Here is a 13,261-nt window from a genome sequence, read left to right on the forward strand (position 1 = left end):
TAATGTATATTAGTTTCCGGTGATAAACATATACAATAGATACAGGCATGTACGGATACAGTGGCAAATGTCTCTCTAATGATCACTAGACATTCTTTGATGGTGGTATTCAAGTTTTGTCGAGAATAATAGTAATTGACCCAATCCCGCGCATTTGTGATGTATTAATGTTTGTTAAATTAATCAAGAATTTTGTTGGCTTCGTGGAAAGGTTAAATTAGTCCCAAGTTTAAATACGCGATAATCGCCCGATGATATAGAAGTCCAACTATTTTGTAGTGTTGGGAAACCGCGTCTGGACTTTGAATTCACTGTTTCTGACGGCAAGCACACTCTCCCCTCCGTCAACTTTACTATTAAACTTACTTCGGGAAACTCGGAAGGACCGACCTTCGTCAATCAATATCCCACTATACATGTTACTGTGGGAGGAACGGCCACCATAGGTAAGATTTTTTTGGGCCGCGAAAGGTCACAACTTGGACGTGTGTCATTGCACAGGACATGAGCAGTTAGCAGTGCGTGACCCCGACACACAATCACATGATCTAATATTTACTCTCGTCAAATCTGCTCGTCACGGTACAGTGGTCAGGAACGATGGAGGTTCAAGGATGATCCTAGAAGAAGGAGATGCATTTACATATCACGAGGTGAAGATATAAGTTTTGCTATATATCTTTTTTATTGCCATTTCCTTGCGTCATTGCCAAGTTATTGTATGTTTTACTCATTCCTTTTCTACCAGATCCAGCACAGCAACTTGCAATATATTCACGATGGTAGTGATTCCCCTTCAAGCGACCAACTGCAAGTTAGCGTAACTGACGTCACACACACGCTTACTAAAGTTATTCAGGTAAAATGCTGACAACTGTATATTATTATACTCCATGATACTGACTGATTTCTTTGATCCCAGGTTGAAGTAGTGGAAGGGGATAGCACGGGACCTTATCCCGATCCCTATTGTGAGTTGTCGATTGTTCTTCCTGAGGCTACTGATGTTATTTTGTCACGTGAACACTTGGCTTACTTCGATCAAACTTCATCTGACGACCAGGTTCGTATTAGAACCAACTAAACGATAAAAAACGTGTGTATGTATTTATCGTTGGCATGACTATATGCAGGTAACTTTTCTTTTGGAATCAGAACCCATCCATGGGTTACTGGAAAATTTGGATTCGGGTCCCCTTGTTCCAGGGTCAACATTTACACAGGAAGACGTGAACCAATCAAAAATTAGGTAAAAAAAGTGCTAAGAAAATTATAAAATGTGTCAAAAAAATATAAGCAAAAAATAACGACCAACTCACATTCCGATGGAATATATGAGAAATAATGTCTGTGTTTCCGTTAACATTGTTAGCCTAAGTTATATACTATGCCAAAACAATGGACAATATATTCAGATGAAAAACTGTATTCAGATTTCGAAGTCGGGGTGATATTGGATCTGAGTCCGTGTCGGATGTTATTTATTTCTCTGTATCTGATTCATCGGGGAACGAACTTGCGGGTCAAGTTTTGAGCATAACCATCAACCCCTCACTCAGCCAACCACCTTCTGTTCATGTTAACCAACAACTTGTGGTATGTTATTATAACTAACATTAAAACACAACAATAATTTGTGTAGCGGATTGTGTTCATTATTTCACACCACGATTTACCAGCTATTGTCTTAAAATACATATTTTGCTTTCATTGAAGCTACCGTTGCTTACCAATAAAAAATGATGCATTTCGTAACAACAAGCTGTTGGTTTGTGGTAAAACAGGTTGGATTATAATAATTACCATTGACGTGTAGTACCGTGTACATTTAAAGTATATTACATGTGTGAAATTCATTAAATATATATAAATGTGCTGCGCAGGTTGAAGACGGACATGAAGTAATGTTAACAACGCACGAAATACTTGCTACGGATGTTGATACGTCAGCTGATGACCTAACTGTGAAAATCGTGCGGAAACCAACATTGGGACGCATCATCAACACCATCTCTGAAGGTTTGCTTGTGATAAAAAACTTTGTACATAAGGCAATCAATTGTAAAAACAAAAGTTATTTCTTTGAAAAGTTTTGCAATCGAAATCAAATAACGGAACGTTTCTCTTTGTTCTGTGTAGAGAGTTTACGTGTTGCGGAGGAAGAGGATGTTTGGTTTAGCGTGCGTGATCTTCTGGATGGTTCTATTTTTTACGTACCTGTACTTAGTGACATTCCAGAAGAAATGAACGACTTCCTTACTTTCCGCGTCACCGACGGAATTACGTCAACTATAGTTTATCGCCTCAACATCACCCTTCACGTACGACTCAATTTATCTAATTATTTGATTGTCGTCTTTATCTAGTGTTTGAAAAACATACAGGCTACGAGCAAAACAGTCACAGTTGGAACACCAAAGGTGCTCGCTAGCACCATCGAGTGTCGGAATGGACACGCTGTTCTAATACGCAACGTGTCGCTGTCGGTTCATGATTCCGACACTCCGAACGATCAACTTGTATTCACGATTATGTCTGAGTTGGAGTTTGGGAAACTCGTCAGATTTACCAGCAAGCAAGCATCAGACATGCCTGATGAGTGGGAGATCGGATCGATGATGATGAAAAGTACGATTTCTGTGTTCTTTTGTTTTAATCGATGGAATGACGAACAATTAAGTAAAAAACTTGTGCATTGCGATGGGTTGAGGAATAGTGTGTGAACTTAATCTGTTTTCGAGAAAGAGACAATAACATTTTTAAAAATGTTTGTATTAAAATATCGAACCTCTATTATTCATTACGTTGTTGTTTAATTGCAGAAAATGGTGGCATGGGAATGAAAAAACCTGTTACTGAGTTAACCATCGGGTCGACATTTACTTACCAGGTATACCCTGCTCTAATATTTTACCAGACTTTTCTCTACGGGACAAAGCAACAACAAAGTTTTTCGCTTGTTTATCACAGGATATTTTGGACAGAAAGATTTGTTACGAAACAGTTAAACCACATGACGTCACGATAATTCGACGACGAAGGCGAGATACGCTTGACTTCACATTAACCGATGGCTTCGATGTAGAAAACGGAGAGATTGGATTTGATGTAAGAAAATGATACTTTCTGTTTTATGCCATACTTTACCCTTTGCTTAATATTTGTTTTGTGGAAAATTGGGGTGATTCGGAACATAAAGTTGTATGTGGTTTAAATAGGAAAACCAAAGCTAATATTTTGTGTGGCTGTTTCTTACAATTTGTGCATATCCGACAGAAAGTTGCAAGTGGGGAGTTTTAATCGTTTTTATCAGTGGCCTGTCCACACGCACACTGACCATTGTCCAAGTGATAACATTATCAGATAACTTAACTATGCTTGTTTTTCATTTCCTTCATATCGACCGGAATTAAGTCTAAACCTTATCGCAATTTTGTAACCCCTTGTTCTGTTCGGTTTCAGCTGCTACCTAAAGTCAATATATTGGAACCACCAAAGAGAGATGAATTTCAAGATTACGGGGAATTTACGGCAATCGAGTTTGTTCTTGAAGCAAACACCGGTTTGACGGTTGAAAGAGGTTCAACTACTGTGATAACCTCGGACAACTTGCGTGTTTCAAGCACTGGTGAAATGGTTGCTTATGTTGTCACTCGCAATCCTAACGTTGGTCAACTTCAACTTGTTAAAAATAACGTTATCAGAAACGTTTCCGCTACAGGCTTGAGAGAATTCAAACAAAGCGATATAGACAACGGTAAAAACCATTACTTTGTTGGAAGTGAATAATTATAAAACCTGATAAATGTTGCAGGTTATCTTCGTTACTTCCATCCACTGACGCAAGGCGGTGGTGATGTGTTTTTTATGTTTGACGTCATCAGCGGCATGATTGATCATCGTTTCAATATCCATGTGAACGAAGATCGCAACCCGCCAAGGATATTAGTCAACAACGGTATTTGCCCGTTTTCAAATATATTAAACAAAACTGATGGAAATTTTTCTGCAAAGCATTTTTAGGAAATTAATTGCATTTCGACACAATGCTGTATTATTCTGAAATTATTTGTATGTTGTTTTTCGCACCCGCTGGCGTCAGAAAAAAGTTGATTTCAAGAAGAAAACCTTCATCTTCCGTCCTTCTTTCCGTATACTTACGACCAGTTTTGTGCAAAGGTCTGACCGTAAAAGAAGGAGGCAGTGCAACTATTCTGACACAGCATTTATCTGCAACTGATGACTCAGGAAGATTGCAATACGAAATCACTCAACAACCTAAGTGGGGAAGGTTGGAGTTCAGCAGTGAACCAGGTATGACCGTTAATTTAATTCCAGCATATCATATTCTGTAGCAGGGACGCACAACCTTTTTTGTTATTGCCCGCCGCGTCACCCAGACTTTATTTGGGCCTCCAGTGGCTCCAAACTGATAACATCGCATTTTCTCTAAAAGTGTAATGAAATGTTATATTAACAATTTTTCTTCACCTAAAATTCGTGTTCTCATGTTGTTTTGTAACAGAGACTGACCAATTTTAAAATCCAAACATCCACTTTAAAACCTATTAAGTTTTTACAAGTAACATGTGTATGCAGCCGCGTAAATTTAGATTTATATCATTGAATCCATCATAACCTTTGGCTTTAAAGGTGTTGGAATTGTGAATTTCAATCAAGATGATATTGTGTCGGAGGTTGTAAAATACGTTCACACTGGAGAAAGTGAAAGGACTGAAGACCAGTTCAGTTTCGTTCTAACGGACGGTTCAAATTCGGTGAGCAAATTCAGTTGAAATTTCCTAACTTTCCAAACACAAGTCGACAACTGCTTAGAACTGTTCTCCGTGAACCAAAGCCCGATAAGCAAATAAGTCACAATTTGACAAACAAATTAAAACGAACACATAATACTTGGTGATATATATACATAATATTGCATCCTATTTACAGTCAGTGTAATTTGGATACATTGACACTATGCTGTGCTTAATTAAGCTATAGGACGTTTGTCAAGAAACTTGGAATACATTAGATATGTACTCAAATATATTAGATCTTTCATCAGTATATTGTGTATTTAAAAATAACTACGAATACGCATAAATTGCGTTTACGTTCATCTTCAACATGCAGCAATATTTTGCTAAGAACGATCTGTTGTCGAAAAACAGTTGTTTGCAAACAATTACAATTCCGCACACAAACACTAAGCTGACTTCGCCCCGCGAAAAACCTCGATGTCTCCTTTGAAAGCGGTTTGCGAAAAAATACCTTCGGCGTCTTTATTACGTGGTAAAGTGGGGTTAGAAGAAGTCACTTGTCTGTCGGGATTGTTCGCGGCACTGGCAACTGCTATTGTACTCGCCAGTGTTGTAGGAGTAAAGTTTTATTTATATAATTTTATGTTAGTTTAGCAGGGTTCTGGAACAGACTTGTACTTTTTTGTGCTATTATTGCCATGAAACTGAAAGTGTAACTTTAGTTGTAGCAGTAGTATTGGGTTCGTTACGAGGGGGTAATATCTGCAATCCGTTGTACGTAGCTCCACTTAGATTGTAGTCTAAAACGAGGTTGAGGTCCTTTGGGAATAAAGCGATTGTAATTATGCCGTCATAAACATCAACATTCCTCTGGCACCATTTCAACTAACAGGCACCAACATTAGGTGGTTGCCGAAAGGCTACTGTGCGTGGACTATCATAAATAAATAAAGTGGGACAGATAAGCGTGTGTGTCTTAGAATAGGTGATGTTACACAAAAGCTGACCACTACAAAGCCTGTGTTTGCTGATTGTCGGCAGAATATAGGGCGGTTAAACTAAATGTCGGGATCTCTTCTACTATCAGACACCAAGTTTCCGGTGTTGTCATTTCTATCAGAATCAATTTTATTATATTTGGCGTCATCCAAATAGTGTAATTTTCCAATTGTCGTAATGGCAGTGTTTCCATTTCTCATTCGCGCAACAACTCCACTTTTCACGATGGGTTGTTTTGTAAGTGGATGACATCTGTTCTGCTGATTGTAAAGAGTTTCGGCGGACTTCGCTTTTTCCCTCATAAACGTCGCCGTCGCCGGTTGTTTGGTCACCCGTTACGCTGAGTACAAAAGCTTGCCACAACTTCCTCAAATATTGAATTTTCTGTGGACTGTGGGCTTTGTATCCCACATGTCGCCTTTCATGAGTTTTTAGCCAGGAAATTCATTTGTACAAATTCTGTCAGTTTTGTTTAATTTTTTTGTCGGTCATTATATTGTTTTGCGAGGCAAAGAAGGGAGTGTAATATGTGCAGTGCGCTGAATGACGAGTTAACGATAAGTAGACGCAACCGCTGGACAAGCAAGATTCTGAACTAATCTTCAGATGAAATATAATCCAGGGAGGGTCAACAAACAATGTTCTGGAACCCTGTCATTTTGAGCACAACCAGCAATATTGTGACTGGATCCCGATCAAGGAACGCCGATGTGTGTTTATTTTTGTTCTCCGTCTCCATGTTTTTACTTACGTGAAAAAAGCGGGCGTAGCAGCGATGCACGACCACATTACAAAAGGTGGAACGATGTAAAGGGTATGGCACTTCACAGGATCCGCGCAGTTACTTTCGTGTCAGAAGTTAAGCACTTTAATTCGGTTGTACTTGTGTGTCATGTCAAAAAGAAACAGTCATGCAAAAGCGTAGATTTGTGATATTTTATATTAGGGTGTAGAGCAGAACCTCGTATTGAGAAGAATGTTTTTCGGATTGAGTAAATACTGTTTTTTGATACTTGGGGTTTGATTTACAGCAACCTTTAGGTATCCCCCTGCTCCCACAGCACTGTGAATGTGAATCGGATCGACCACCCAAGTGTCAAAGTGTGTATCTTGCGGCTTACCAACACTCATTAGTTTCTTGAGTTGTTGCCGCTCGTTGTGTTCAGACGAAATGTGGGTTTGCGGTTCGTATTCCAGATTAGAACTATTGTGACTGCGCCTTCTCAATTACGACAGCATTGCTGTTCGCCGCTGTCGTTGTCGTAGTTTTCTTGCTGTCAGTAGCATAGGCTGTCTTTCGTCAAATCGGCAAAGAGGTTTGGCAGAGCACCAATACAAGTGACCACTCCGCTAATGGCCAAGTTTTTTTGAATGCTTTTAGCTGTCCGGTGACAGTTTTGATTGTTTGCCGTGTACATACGAGTAGCGGGCAATTACCAACCACACAATTTTCTAGCGATTTTACCTCCAGTATGTTTCACTCATTGTAGCTTTACAACCAAGTAAATATTTGATCCAAAACGAGCAGTAAACCTAACATTAAATGCATGTGTTGAAGTCAGTCTTCGTCAGCAGTACCAAGTTGGAGAGAATAGTCTTCCAGTTTTGCCACTGTTTTGACTGAAACTTCTTGATGTGTGTAGTTTTGTTCCCAGGTCAGTTTTTGTGGTGAGAACAAAAGCTTTAGTGGCTGGATAAACCACTTTACAACGAAGGTTAAATAATAGTCATGAAGTGCTGAAACCGTTGTAGTATTTAAGGAAAAAGATGGGGCGCATGTGGAAGCATTATTTATTCATGTTGGTAAGTATTATGAAAGTTACTTTCAGAGGTATGCGGTAATTACAGTTGTTTGCATATCCATATTCAATTATAATCGAAACAATCTGGTACAAGGTTGTTTGCTTAAAATCTGGATTGGGGTTGGGGACGAATGTTTCAAATGCGTTGTGTTAAAAAGAATATAAACCTGACACATTACATGAAATGCATATATTGTTCATTGCAAATGTTCTAATTGAAATGCAAGATAGAAACAAACCCTTGTTTTGCAGCCAATTATTTGCAATGAACTTATTACATAAGTAGGCTGCACTGATGTTGGTTAACAAAAATCGATTATAAGTGTAAGAGAAAGTGCAATATAAAAGTACAGGCACAATATATTACTATTTATTTGAAGTGGTTGCGTCAAGTTTTTTGAAACATTCATTTCCACGGATTGTTCATTTGCTGCGCAACAAATCTGTCGCTGCCGGCCGGTGGGCCCGGGTGCACTTCACACTTGATCAAGTGTAAATATATTATACACACAGACACAGCTGCGTCGCGTGAATAACCTTCAATCTCAACTTAGAAAATCATGCTACATTAATTGTTTGTGGTTTTCAAAATTTCCGTGGTCGGGATGTCTCGAAATAACTTCCCTTTATCACATTATCTCCATTCCATGCCAAGTAATATGGCGGTGTTTGTTTGGTGTAGATCATGCAGAACTTCTACATCACAGTGATCCCTGTGGACAACTCGCTGCCCGTGTTGGTTAACCAAGGTATTCGTGTACAAGAAGGTGTGAGGAAAACTATTACGTCATATGAATTGCGTGCGGAGGATCAAGATACAGCTGTAAGATTATTTGCTTTTATTTTCAATCAGCATTTTAGGTCTTTTAAAATAATGATTACTTTTATATTTTTGTTACGTTTTTAACTTTTCGACTCACTAAGTAAACAAAGTAATACTTGGGTGTTGGTTTTCGGCAACTTAAAACAACCGGGTTTTGTTTCCCATCTTTCTTGCTGCGAACCTAAAACCGTCAAGCTTCGTCACGCATCGTTCAACACACGTCGCGGTTCGACTTGAAACGAAATCTTTCAACGCTTTTTCATTACTTTACCGAGTATTTTTTTGTTACGTAATCTTATTACCACCAGCGCCGTGGTTATTGTTTTCGATGCAAGTCGTTGTGCAAGAATGTTCACAAAAAGAGTTAATTTACTTTTAAAAGTATTTTTTACCGTCGTTGCCAAAATCTAACTATATTTTGTGCTTCCAGAGTGAATCCATTACGTTTACTATTGTGGAACTGCCACAAAACGGCGTTGTGGAACGAACCACTAACGGGCGTCATTACGTACCTGTGACGACATTTACAATGCAAGATTTGTATGAAAGTCGGATTAGTTATAACCACGACGGGACAAACTCCGTACGGGACAGGTCAGTGTCAAAATGAACATAAATTTTACGTGGTTTAAAGAAACATGTAAAAACGTTGTATTTGTTTAGTTTTGTCTTTACTGTCACTGATGGCACAAATGAGGAGTTTCAAATATCCGAAGAAGAAAGTTTAATAACGACAACGCAACCTCAGGTAATATTTATTTCCGCCACAGTATCATATGTCGTTCCAAAGTAACGTTCTGGTCATGTTTATAGACTTTTCTGGTAAAAGTGGTTCCAGTTGACGATGGCACACCAAGACTTATCACCAACGTCGGTTTAAGGCATCTTGAATACATGGATGATAAGGTAAATTTTTTTTAAAATACAAAGCATCCACCTTCTGATTGCTGTAATTACCTAAATTTATTCTGATCTAAAAAGAAAGCTTGTCGCATTTCTTCACTTTTGCTTCATTTTTTGGCACAAAAAAACGCGAAACCCCAAATGACAAGCTAAAAAATCTCCAGATGATGAATTCAATCACAAAGAACGCTCTACTGACCGAGGATCCTGACACCCCTCCCGATCTTATTACGTACGCCCTGACGTCAGAACCAAGACATGGTTACCTTGAGTCTACCTTAAACAGCGGACACAAAATTCGTTCGTTTACACAAGGTAAACTTTTAACACTAAATCGTTTGAAGGAACTTTACGTCTACACCCGCGACCTTGAATGTTAATGTGTTTGCTTGTCATAGTTTCAGTGTGTATTTTGGGAGTGCTTTAATAAATAAATATCTACGGTTTTGGTAAACATCCGTTTTTACATTCCAGCCGACATCAACATGGGTTTGATCCGTTATGTACTTACTGACCTTCCATCCGCACAAACACGTGACTCGTTCATGTTTAACGTCCGCGATTCGCTTCCTAATGTTGTTACTGGCAACACCTTCAACATAAGATGGAGTGTTATCTCGTTCGACAAAGACAATTACACTGTACGTTGCAACCTGTTTTTTTGTTTAAAGATATATCCTAATTAAACTGTTGCTCTTGCCCCGACTTTGTTTATTATGCTCTGTTTGTGCACCTACAAGTTAGTTCATATAGTAGAGCTGGTACGTGAACAAATGGTATCAAGAATCACAACACGCTCGTAAACAAAGAATTTAAGCACTTTCCTCACGACAAATCGATTTTTGAAGAGCGAAATTATTGCTCGATTGCACATTCAAGTAGCCGCCAACTTGTGCGGGCTTAGCAGTTAGCTGATGTGGAATATATTCCACAAATTCGCGCCCATTGTTGAAACGGTTTTGTGTTCGCGGCGTTTATGTAAACTATCTATTCATGGATGTTTTGTTAAATCCGGTCAAGCGTGTCGTTATTGTGCGCGGGCAATTGGCATTTACTTGCCTCATTATACCACACGGATATTTATACTGAATGCTTTGGGCTATCTGTTAGAGAATTACTTGTGCAAAAAATTCATCAAAATTATTTTTTGTTGTGGTTTAAGGTAAATGAGGAAAGCAAAACAATCGACATAACTGTACAACGAAAAGGGAACCTCAATGAATACGCCATTGTACTGTGTCGGACTGAACAAGGAACTGCTACGTCATCGACCGATGGACGAAGATCACAAGCGGGCGCTGTTGACTACATGGACCACGCAGCACAGGTTAGCTCGCAATTTGGCATCGATTAGATCTGTTGACAAATGTAAGGAGAAAGCTGTAAGGTCCGCTCGTGTTCCTGTCAAAATCTATGTTCAAAAATTGTCGAAAAATCTGCCTTTTTAAAAAAAAGGTTTTTTAAATGCTTATACGTTAAAATTAGCAAAGCGATCTGCAGACAGCTCGGTGGTGGATGTTGTTTTAGAAAAATAAATTTCCCCCGACAAAGGCATCATCAGTTTCTTTAACTGCTAAACGGAAAAAACAAACAAAAAAATTTAAATAGGCTACTTAACGAAGAAGAGTTAAAAAAGTTAAAAATGTAATCCTAAATCGAAACTTGGGCCCTGTCAAAAACCACTGGCGCTGACAACCAGTGAGCACACGAACAGGGCTTAAACAACTTGATAAAAATAAAAACTGAAAATGGGGGGGGGAAGGAAATGGACGTCGCTAAATGCAGGCGAACGCGGGGCGACCGATAAGACTCGGTAAATGATAAAACCAGAATACCGGCAAGAAACAACGCAAATACAGGCACCAACCCGTTTCAACGAAAACATAAGCGATGCGGGTGTGAAAGGGCGAACTAACGTAAACTATTTACATAAATGTGTTACCATACTTCGCACATTAATTTACGCCCGTGTCCTATGCAGCCATAAGTCCTCATACTGGTCCAAACTCCCTGTATGTCGTTTCTGCACTAACGTCACATCATAGCAATATGGCAGCGTGGGTCTTAGCTGGAAGGTTAGGCTGTGCTTGTTTAGGTAATGGTTTCCTAGTGCAGCAGTATCGCTGTCTAGCGAGCAATCAAACTGATACCAGGTAGACCGGTGGGCATTCCAGCGGGTGGAAAACTTATTTTTCGTCTGCCCTACATACTGGGGTGCGCATTTCTTGCACGTGGCCACATATATCCATAGTCGCGACATGTTAATCGCTAACGCAACATTATTGTGCCGGTCGTGGGAACCATGGACTCGTGGTTACCATGGTGCACACACAGAGCAGGGGGCCAGTGTTCATCAGATACTAGGTGTGATAGGCTAGCTTCTTATAATGACACAGTTTGTTAAATATTGTTGGTTGGTACATATCGATACGGTGCAAGATCGACAGCCTGTCAGGGGGCCTTTGGTTTAAATTGATCCAGTTTATTCATTGTGCAATCCCATGTTTTCTAGATAATTTATATTTTTTTCAAAATTGTACACTGTTCCATGTTGTTGGGTTGTGGTTGATAAACATTGGGGGATTGGAGTTAAACAAATACTAAACTGAATTGTCTACAGGTTCAATTTGATGAACACGAAACAGAAAAAATCTGTTCCATTCAAATCAATGATGATGAAACGTACGAGGGGGTTGAAAGTTTTACGGTTGAATTAACAATCCCTGCTTACTCCTTGCTCGGTTAGTTGAAGTTTCGCTTCCACACAACAGTGTTATATCACTTGCTAATGCTTTGTACTTCCTTTTTCTCTCTGTCAGGAAATATAACTAGAACCACTGTTTACATAAACGACGATCATGACATGCCCCTTCTTCAATTTGTGGAAACCCAATACACGGTGGAGGAAAGAGACACGACTGTGTATATACCAATCAAAAGAACTGGTGAGTTTTGGCAATATAACTTGATAGTCAATTGATCCAACAACATAGTTGAAAACTTCGTGGTACAGGTGACATCGAGAAAGCACTTTCTGTTATTTGTTATACGGAATCAAAAACAGCAAGTGGTTCGCCATTGGACAGAATCCAATCAGGTTCTGACTTTAAAAGCCGTGGTCGTCATTCTGGAGAAAGCATCGTAACTTTTGCTCCAGGTAATACTGAGATAAGTTATGTGTTATGTCAAGTTTATTCTGTGATCCCTATTTTATATTTGCGATGACGGTAACACCAATTTTTGTACCAATCTCTTCTACAAATCCCCTGTTGTCAATCCGCAATCCCTGCCCGCATCAGTCAGGTTGTAATTTATCGCAGGCGTTTCGTCGACTACTTGTGATGTGAAAATAATCGACGACAGCATCTATGAGGACTCTGAAGAGTTCAAAGTTCACATCGTCGATGCTTCTGGGGGTTGCAAAATCGGAAAGTTCTCTGAGGTAAACCAGTGAATTCATCATTTGATAATTATATTCACTCGGCACATTTCTTTACTGTGACCGATTATTTGTTCGTAGCGCAATATCACTCGATGCGTAACGTGTCTGATGTTGTGTGAATAGAAGGTGTTGTTTTGCGCAGGCTACCGTCACAATCACTGGACCAAATGACGCACCAACCGTCTTCTTAACCCAACGTCGTTTTGTTTTCAACGAAAACGCTGGAACCATAGACATACCGGTACAGTCTGCTAGTATGCAATGCGGTAACAAACATATTTGGTTAAATATCCCGTATGATTTGATAAACACTATACACTTTAGCGGTATACACGTGAACTTGTTAAGAATTCAAATTTCTGTTGTAAGATTAAAAGAAGTGGATCTGATTTATCACGCCCAACTGATGTTTGGTGTTCAACCAAGCAAACCGACCCTGTATCTGCTGTTGCTGGTGATGATTTTGTGGCTACATCTACAAAAATCACTTTCCGACATGACGAAACTACCAAGGTATAAAAAAAACAAA

At 39.3% G+C, this 13,261-nt stretch overlaps 1 protein-coding gene across 2 annotated transcripts in view; it reads left to right on the forward strand.

Annotated features, from left to right (window-relative positions):
- LOC145896153 (extracellular matrix organizing protein FRAS1-like) overlaps window positions 1-13,261 on the forward strand; it is a 41,075-nt gene that overhangs the window by 21,326 nt on the left and 6,488 nt on the right. For both annotated transcript variants that reach the window (XM_082985013.1, XM_082985014.1), the window contains exons 32-59: window positions 280-446; window positions 502-653; window positions 749-859; window positions 923-1,063; window positions 1,134-1,249; window positions 1,434-1,596; window positions 1,884-2,019; window positions 2,140-2,321; window positions 2,385-2,628; window positions 2,823-2,890; window positions 2,971-3,108; window positions 3,463-3,757; window positions 3,815-3,958; window positions 4,180-4,314; window positions 4,654-4,778; window positions 8,247-8,387; window positions 8,818-8,981; window positions 9,051-9,135; window positions 9,201-9,293; window positions 9,455-9,605; window positions 9,765-9,931; window positions 10,453-10,617; window positions 11,911-12,031; window positions 12,110-12,235; window positions 12,304-12,447; window positions 12,611-12,732; window positions 12,875-12,973; window positions 13,102-13,245. In XM_082985013.1, the coding sequence (XP_082841139.1) occupies window positions 280-446; window positions 502-653; window positions 749-859; window positions 923-1,063; window positions 1,134-1,249; window positions 1,434-1,596; window positions 1,884-2,019; window positions 2,140-2,321; window positions 2,385-2,628; window positions 2,823-2,890; window positions 2,971-3,108; window positions 3,463-3,757; window positions 3,815-3,958; window positions 4,180-4,314; window positions 4,654-4,778; window positions 8,247-8,387; window positions 8,818-8,981; window positions 9,051-9,135; window positions 9,201-9,293; window positions 9,455-9,605; window positions 9,765-9,931; window positions 10,453-10,617; window positions 11,911-12,031; window positions 12,110-12,235; window positions 12,304-12,447; window positions 12,611-12,732; window positions 12,875-12,973; window positions 13,102-13,245 (4,039 nt within the window). The remainder of the gene's footprint in view (window positions 1-279; window positions 447-501; window positions 654-748; window positions 860-922; window positions 1,064-1,133; window positions 1,250-1,433; window positions 1,597-1,883; window positions 2,020-2,139; window positions 2,322-2,384; window positions 2,629-2,822; window positions 2,891-2,970; window positions 3,109-3,462; window positions 3,758-3,814; window positions 3,959-4,179; window positions 4,315-4,653; window positions 4,779-8,246; window positions 8,388-8,817; window positions 8,982-9,050; window positions 9,136-9,200; window positions 9,294-9,454; window positions 9,606-9,764; window positions 9,932-10,452; window positions 10,618-11,910; window positions 12,032-12,109; window positions 12,236-12,303; window positions 12,448-12,610; window positions 12,733-12,874; window positions 12,974-13,101; window positions 13,246-13,261) is intronic.

This window comes from Ascidia mentula, chromosome 3 (assembly GCF_947561715.1).
Source record: "Ascidia mentula chromosome 3, kaAscMent1.1, whole genome shotgun sequence".
Lineage (NCBI taxonomy): Eukaryota > Metazoa > Chordata > Ascidiacea > Phlebobranchia > Ascidiidae > Ascidia > Ascidia mentula.